The sequence below is a fragment of the Oncorhynchus gorbuscha genome, linkage group LG04 (genome assembly GCF_021184085.1).
Source record: "Oncorhynchus gorbuscha isolate QuinsamMale2020 ecotype Even-year linkage group LG04, OgorEven_v1.0, whole genome shotgun sequence".
NCBI lineage: Eukaryota > Metazoa > Chordata > Actinopteri > Salmoniformes > Salmonidae > Oncorhynchus > Oncorhynchus gorbuscha.
Genome location: NC_060176.1, coordinates 73,259,145 through 73,267,431, shown reverse-complemented (window position 1 = coordinate 73,267,431; position 8,287 = coordinate 73,259,145). Strand labels below are relative to the sequence as shown.

Here is an 8,287-nt window from a genome sequence, read left to right as displayed (position 1 = left end):
ACGTAGCAGTCAACATAAACCATAACACAGCGGTATCAAAAGAGCACCTAGAACTACAAATACCAGATCCTATGCAGATCCAGGCCTCTTTGCTGCAGTAGCACAGACAAAGACAACAGAACAGAAGAGGGCTGTCTGTGCAGCAGGTTTCTATCATACCCAATCACTTACTGTTGGAATGTTTGCTTGTCAGTGAGCTGCTGACTTTACAGAGGGAAAAATAGAAACGTACATACATTTCAATAGCCGTATAGAAGTTAAGATCTACAAGTCTTTTTAAAAGAGCATGAACTGTTATGCTCACATGTTCAGTGTTTCAGTTCTAATACATTAAGAGTTCTCTTTCTCAGGGCCCGTATCCACAAAGCCTCTCAGAGTAGGAGTGCTGATCTAGGATCCGATCTCCCACCTGTCCATGTAATGTTATTCATTATCATCTAAAAGATGAAACTGATTCTAAAATCAGCCCTCCTACTCTGGGAGGCTTTGTGGATACCACTTTACCCAAATTCTAATCACTCAGTTGACTCACATCTCTTCACACAAAATCAAAGCGATGGATAATAGCACATGAATCATTGAGGAGTCTATTCACACCAGTTCTAGCACACTGACATGAATCATTGATGAGTCTATTCACATCAGTTCTAGCGCACTGACATGAATCATTGATGAGTCTATTCACACCAGTTCTAGCACACTGATATGAATCATTGATGAGTCTATTCACATCAGTTCTAGCGCACAGACATGAATCATTGAGGAGTCTATTCACACCAGTTCTAGCACACTGACATGAATCATTGATGAGTCTATTCACACCAGTTCTAGCGCACTGACATGAATCATTGAGGAGTCTATTCACATCAGTTCTAGCGCACTGACATGAATCATTGAGGAGTCTATTCACACCAGTTCTAGCACACTGACATGAATCATTGAGGAGTCTATTCACACCAGTTCTAGCACACTGACACGAATCATTGATGAGTCTATTCACATCAGTTCTAGCGCACAGACATGAATCATTGATGAGTCTATTCACACCAGTTCTAGCGCACAGACATGAATCATTGATGAGTCTATTCACACCAGTTCTAGCACACTGATATGAATCATTGATGAGTCTATTCACACCAGTTCTAGCACACTGACACGAATCATTGATGAGTCTATTCACACCAGTTCTAGCACACTGACATGAATCATTGAAGAGTCTATTCACACCAGTTCTAGCACACTGACATGACTCATTGATGAGTCTATTCACACCAGTTCTAGCACACTGACATGAATCATTGATGAGTTTATTCACACCAGTTCTAGCACACTGATATGAATCATTGATGAGTCTATTCACACCAGTTCTAGCACACTGACATGAATCATTGATGAGTCTATTCACACCAGTTCTAGCACACTGATATGAATCATTGATGAGTCTATTCACACCAGTTCTAGCACACTGACATGAATCATTGATGAGTCTATTCACACCAGTTCTAGCACACTGACATGAATCATTGATGAGTTTATTCACACCAGTTCTAGCACACTGATATGAATCATTGATGAGTCTATTCACACCAGTTCTAGCACACTGATATGAATCATTGAGGAGTCTATTCACATCAGTTCTAGCACACTGACATGAATCATTGATGGGTCTATTCACACCACTTCTAGCACACTGATATGAATCATTGAGGAGTCTATTCACATCAGTTCTAGCACACTGACATGAATCATTGATGGGTCTATTCACACCAGTTCTAGCACACTGACATGAATCATTGATGAGTTTATTCACACCAGTTCTAGCACACTGATATGAATCATTGATGAGTCTATTCACACCAGTTCTAGCACACTGATATGAATCATTGATGGAGTCTATTCACATCAGTTCTAGCACACTGACATGAATCATTGATGGGTCTATTCACACCAGTTCTAGCACACTGACATGAATCATTGATGAGTTTATTCATGCCAGTTCTAGCACACTGATTCAAATCAAATCAAATGTATTTATATAGCCCTTCGTACATCAGCTGATATCTCAAAGTGCTGTACAGAAACCCAGCCTAAAACCCCAAACAGCAAGCAATGCAGGTGTAGAAGCACTCCTCACCTCCTTTGTTCTTGAAGTACTCTGTGTCTTTCCACATGAGAGGGATCCGCAGGTCTGCAATGACAAAGGACAGTCAGAGTGACAGTGAAATCCGCCACAAATGTAAGATATACACAACCACAAACTCATACCACACACACACACAATATTTGATCTCCTCCACCAGGCAGTTACTGTCATAATGCGCGTCCGCGCTTGTGTGTATGATGATGAAGCCCATGCTCTGCACTGAGCTTACTCACTAAACGGCTTCCTGTCGACCCAGTCAATCAATGATAAGTCACAACTTCTGTTCATCAACTGTGTGTGTGTGTGTGTGTGTGTGTGTGTGTGTGTGTGTGTGTGTGTGTGTGTGTGTGTGTGTGTGTGTGTGTGTGTGTGTGTGTGTGTGTGTGTGTGTGTGTGTGTGTGTGTGTGTGTGTGTGTGTGTGTGTGTGTGTGTGCCCCTCCAGCTGTGAGCAGTCCGAAGCAGACAGACAGACCTCGGAGCCCCCTGTCCTCCTGTCCTCCCACTGAACCAGCGCAGTTCATCATAATCCTTTAATTACCTCTTCTCTCTCCTACTCCCACCCTCATCCTTTCATGTCAGTTTATTATGATCCCCATTGGCTTTGCCGAAGCAGCAGCTACACTTCGTAGGTCTACAAAAAACATGACGTAACAAAACATTGATAGACAAGGAAAGCCACACAAATGTCAAATACAACGATATCCAAACAATGCAACTAAAACATTATACAAACAATACAACTAAAAAAATGATGTGTGTTAGAGAGTGTGTTAGAGTGTGCCCTCACAGTCTCCGCCTTTCCATTAGTTGTTACTTTATATCAAAAACATTGTTAAAGGTCATTTTGCTGTTTGCTTGAGTAATGGGAGATGGAAGGGAGTTCCATGCGATCATGGCTCTGTATAAAACTATGCGTTGCTGTCAATTCCTTTTGGGCTTGGGGAACATGAAGAGACCCCTGGTGGCACGTCTTGTGGGGTATGTACGGGTGTCTGAAGAGACCCCTGGTGGCATGTCTTGTGGGGTATGTACGGGTGTCTGAAGAGACCCCTGGTGGCATGTCTTGTGGGGTATGTACGGGTGTCTGAAGAGACCCCTGGTGGCATGTCTTGTGGGGTATGTACGGGTGTCTGAAGAGACCCCTGGTGGCATGTCTTGTGGGGTATGTACGGGTGTCTGACCTGAATGTTATTTGATTATGCAGACACTCTGGAATTTGTCACAGTATTCCTCAAAAAAACTAGAAGAGAAGCAGTTAATCTCTCGTCAACCAGGAAAACTGGCATGCATGTTGTTGATGTTGGTTCTCTATGTGCTGTTAAGGGCAAGGTGTGCTGCTCTGTTCTGAGCCAGCTGCAGCTTTGCTAGGTCTTTCTTTGCAGTACATGACCATATTACCAGACAGCTATCAAGATAAGACAAGACCAAAGCCTGACCAACTAGTACAGTCGACTTTTGTCTCATGATAATTGACCATCCAATATTATACCTAGTAGTTTTGCTTCCTCAACTTGCGCAATGATCACACCCTTTAATGAGTAGGAGTATGTTTACATGCAAACAATAATGAGACTATTGTGGATAGTCAGATGAATATAATAGTTCAAATTAAAACATTTACATGCTTTGGAAGAAGAACGATTTCCTTAATAATCCTGTTTACATGGACACATCTGAAATCAGGTTACCTGATGGCACTCTGATCAATGCCAAAAATCACCAATCAAACTAAACGTTCTACCACAACGACCATGTTATTTTTGGGAAGCATGTTTGATTCGGAGTTCGGACATAATATATCATGTTTGTTTGTGAATACTACTTCTAAGACTCGTACATTCAGTTGTTCCGACTTCAATCGCGCTAAAGAGGGATGATAATTCAAAAGATTGCCCAGAAAACCAGGTGTTTTAATCAGCAGATGCTTATTTAGATTTTGACCGTACGCCGATTAATATAAGTAGAATAAGTTGTTTACATGACTATTGCATAATCTGCCTACTGGCATAATCAGTTGAATATCGAATTATTACTGTGAGCTCACTGGCTTTGGGTGCTGACATGTAGAGTGCGGAATCAGCCGCATACATACTCATTCTAGCTTTGTGTAAAACCAGTGGCAAATAATTTGTAAAAATAGAGAAGAGTAACGTTCCAAGGCAACTGCCCTGAGGGACACCACATTGTACATATCTGATGTTAGAGAGGCTTCCATTGAATAATATTCTGTTTTTTTAATTGACAAACAACTCTGTAGTGAAATAGTCATTGAAATGATTGGCAATATCGAAAGTTTTGTTATAAATAAACCATCACCTTCAATGAACGATGGAGATTAATTGGGTTTTCTGCCCATGATATCATTTAAGGTACTCCAAAGTATTTTTCCATTGTGCTTTATGTCATTTATCTTTATTTGGTGATACAAGTTATTTTTCTTTGTGTTAAGTTTAGTCACAACATTTCTCCATTGACAATATGTCAACCAATCAGATGAGCAGCATAACTTGTTTGCTACCTCTTTTGCATAATTTCTTTAAACCATAAAATGTTTAAATCCTCACCCCTCGTTCCCTCCCCCTCCACATCCTCACCCCTTATCCCCCAAACCCATTCCTCCCTCTCCCCCAACCCTTCATTCATTATCCCCCCAAACCCATTCCTCCCTCTCCCCAAACCCATTCTCCCCTCTCCCCAACCCATTCCTCCCTCTCCCCCAACCCTTCATTCATTATCCCCCCAAACCCATTCCTCCCTCTCCCCTCAAACCCATTCCTCCCTCTCCCCTCAAACCCATTCCTCCCTCTCCCCTCAAACCCATTCCTCCCTCTCCCCTCAAACCCATTCCTCCCTCTCCCCTCAAACCCATTCATCCCTCTCCCCATTCCTCAAACCCATTCCTCCCTCTCCCCCAAACCCATTCCTCCCTCTCCCCCAAACCCATTCCTCCCTCTCCCCCAAACCCATTCCTCCCCTCCCCAAACCTCTCTCCCCCCAAACCCATTCCTCCCTCTCCCCCCCCAAACCCATTCCTCACTCTCCCCCAAACCCATTCCCCCTCTCCCCCAAACCCATTCCTCACTCTCCCCCAAACCCATTCCCCCCCCCCAAACCATTCCTTCTCTCCCCTCAAACCCAATCCTCCCTCCCCCAAACCATTCCTTCTCTCCCCCCAAACCCAGTCCTCTCTCTCCCCCAAAACGCTGTCCTCTCTCCCCCAAACCCATTCCTCCCTCTCCCCCCAAACCCATTCCCCCTCCCCCCCAACCCATTCCTTCTCTCCCCCCCCAAGAGCCATTCCTTCTCTCCCCTCAAACCCAATCCTCCCCCTCCCCCAACCCATTCCTTCTCTCCCCCAAGAGCCATTCCTTCTCTCCCCTCAAACCCAATCCTCCCTCCCCCCAAACCATTCCTTCTCTCCCCTCAAACCCAATCCTCCCTCCCCAAACCATTCCTTCTCTCCCCCCAAACCCAGTCCTCCCTCCCCCAAACCCAGTCCTCCCTCCCCCAAACCCATTCCTCCCTCCTCCAACTCATTCCTTCTCTCCCCACAAACACAGTCCTCCCTCTCCACTCTCCCCACAAACACAGTCCTCCATCTCCCCACTCTCCCCCAATCCCAGTCCTCCCTCTCCAAACTCTCCCCCCCAATCCCAGTCCTCCCTCCCCAAACCCATTCCTCCCCCAATCCCAGTCCTCCCTCCACTCCCCCAATCCCAGTCCTCCCTCTCCCCCCCCAATCCCAGTCCTCCCTCTCCCCCAATCCCAGTCCTCCCTCTCCTCCCAATCCCAGTCCTCCCTCTCCTCCCAATCCCAGTCCTCCCTCTCCTCCCAATCCCAGTCCTCCCTCCCCCAATCCCAGTCCTCCCTCTCCCCCAATCCCAGTCCTCCCTCTCCCCCCAATCCCAGTCCTCCCTCTCCTCCCCAAACCAGTCCTCTCTCTCCTCCCCAAACCCAGTCCTCTCTCTCCCCCCAAACCCAGTCCTCTCTCTCCCCTCCAAACCCAGTCCTCTCTCTCCCCCCCAAACCTAGTCCTCCCCCCCCAAACCCAGTCCTCTCTCCTCCCCCCAAACCCAGTCCTCTCTCTCCCCCCAAACACAGTCCTCTCTCTCACCCCCCAAACCCAGTCCTCTCTCTCCCCCCAAACCCAGTCCTCTCTCTCCCCCCAAACCCAGTCCTCTCTCTCCCCCAAACCCAGTCCTCTCTCTCCCCCCCCCCCAAACCCAGTCCTCTCTCTCCCCCCAAACCATTTCTCGCTCTCCCCCCACACCATTTCTCCCTCATTATAACCCCCTTTCACTCAGCCTAACCCCGTATCCCACACTCAGCTTTTAAATGAACCCCTTTCCATAACCCACATACACACACCCCCCCCCACAGCATATGCATGGCATAATAGGAGATGATGAAGTGGACTACATGAAGCTCTGCTATTGGGTAGACATGCAGCTTTCCTTTACAAAGGTACACACACACACACACACCTGGGGCCTACCTGAGATGGCCACCTTTCCTTTACAGGGTAGTCTGTCGTCTGTGGGCCCTGCGTCCGATGACCTAGTCGAGACAGAAAGAAGAGGATGACAACAACGGAAAATCTAATTGTAAACCCTGCTCAATTACCCACTCAGACCACATTAAACCCTTCACCCTATGGGTATAGCTCCATTTATGCACCTAAGTTCCTACCCCGCCCCCTTGCCCTATCCGTTTGCCCTCTGACCTTAGTGCAACCCTCTGCATGACCTGGGCCTCCTTCATCCTCTGCAGCTCCGACATGTAGGCCATGATGCGGGTGTTGCAGGTGAGCAGGCTCTTGGAGGCCTCCAGGGCCTGTTCTCTCTGGGAGCACGCAGCCAGCAGCTTACAGGCCCCATCACGCATCCGGATCTCATGGTCTATCTTCTTCTGGATGTTACTGTCCTGCAGGCAGAGAGAGAGAGGGAGGGAGACATGGGTTTGGACATTTTACTGACTGGAACAGGGTTAGTCTTTGAGTGTGGAGTGAGACTGTAACAAGAGGGTAAGTGTGACAGTTCAGTTTAAATGTGACAATGACTGTGAAGAAGAGCGTTTGTGTTTATGGGAGAAAGAGCAGTGAGGGGCAGGGCCAGGGGAGGGAGTGAGTGAGGGGCAAGGCCAGGAGAGGGAGGGGGCCAGGAGAGGGGGGGGGGGTGAGGGAGGTTGGGAGAGAGAGGGAGGGGAGGGTGCAGGTGAGGGAAGGAACGGGGGAGGGAGCGAGGGTTAGGGCCAGGAGAGAGAGGGAGGGAGTAAGGGGCAGGGCCAGGAGAGGGAGGGAGCGAGCGAGGGGCAGAGGGAGGCAGGGGGGGCGAAGGGAGGGAGGGGCAGGGCCAGAAGAGGGAGGGGCAAAGCCAGGAGAGGGGCGTAGGAGGGGCTGGGCCAGGAGAGGGAGAGGCAGGGCCAGGAGAGGGAGGGAGTGAGGGGCACGGGTAGAAGAGGGAGGGAGCGAGGGAGGAGCAGGGCCAGAAGAGGGAGGGGAAGGGCCAGGAGGGGGGCGAAGGAGGGGCAGAGCCAGGAGAGGCAGGGCCATGAGAGGGAGGGAGCGAGGGGCAGGGCCAGGAGAGGGAAGGGCCAAGAGAGGCCCCAGGGAACTGTGGGATATGATCATGGGGGCGAGAGGAACGCACATCAGCAGACTGTCATTAACACACAACACATGGGCTCTCTTTCTCCTTCACATAGACACGCAAGCTTGTCACATGTAAACATACACTTGCAAGCACACACACCCTAGTTTCAAGACATGCACAAAGAAACAGGCTCAGACTTTGTTCGTCTATCCATCCCTCATACACACAAACACAGAGACATAGCCTATGCTAACACATACACACAAACACAGAGACATAGCCTATGCTAACACATACACACAAACACAGAGACATAGCCTATGCTAACACATACACACAAACACAGAGACATAGCCTATGCTAACACATACACACAAACACAGAGACATAGCCTATGCTAACACATACACACAAACAAATTCCACCAGACGCAAATATACAAAAAATAAAATAAAATCACCCAAAACCAATGGCTTGTTCAAGTAGGACAGTGGTTCTCAACCTTTTTCAGTTACTGTCCACCAACAAAATGTTGCTCTACCTGGAGTACTC

At 47.9% G+C, this 8,287-nt stretch overlaps 1 protein-coding gene across 9 annotated transcripts in view; it reads right to left on the bottom strand.

Annotated features, from left to right (window-relative positions):
• The window catches only part of rtkna (rhotekin a), a 105,133-nt gene that overhangs the window by 13,007 nt on the left and 83,839 nt on the right, over positions 1–8,287 (bottom strand). For all 9 annotated transcript variants that reach the window (XM_046348022.1, XM_046348021.1, XM_046348019.1 and 6 more), the window contains exons 2-4: positions 6,868–7,067; positions 6,640–6,701; positions 2,135–2,188 (exon numbers count right to left, since the gene is read on the bottom strand). In XM_046348022.1, the coding sequence (XP_046203978.1) occupies positions 2,135–2,188; positions 6,640–6,701; positions 6,868–7,067 (316 nt within the window). The remainder of the gene's footprint in view (positions 1–2,134; positions 2,189–6,639; positions 6,702–6,867; positions 7,068–8,287) is intronic.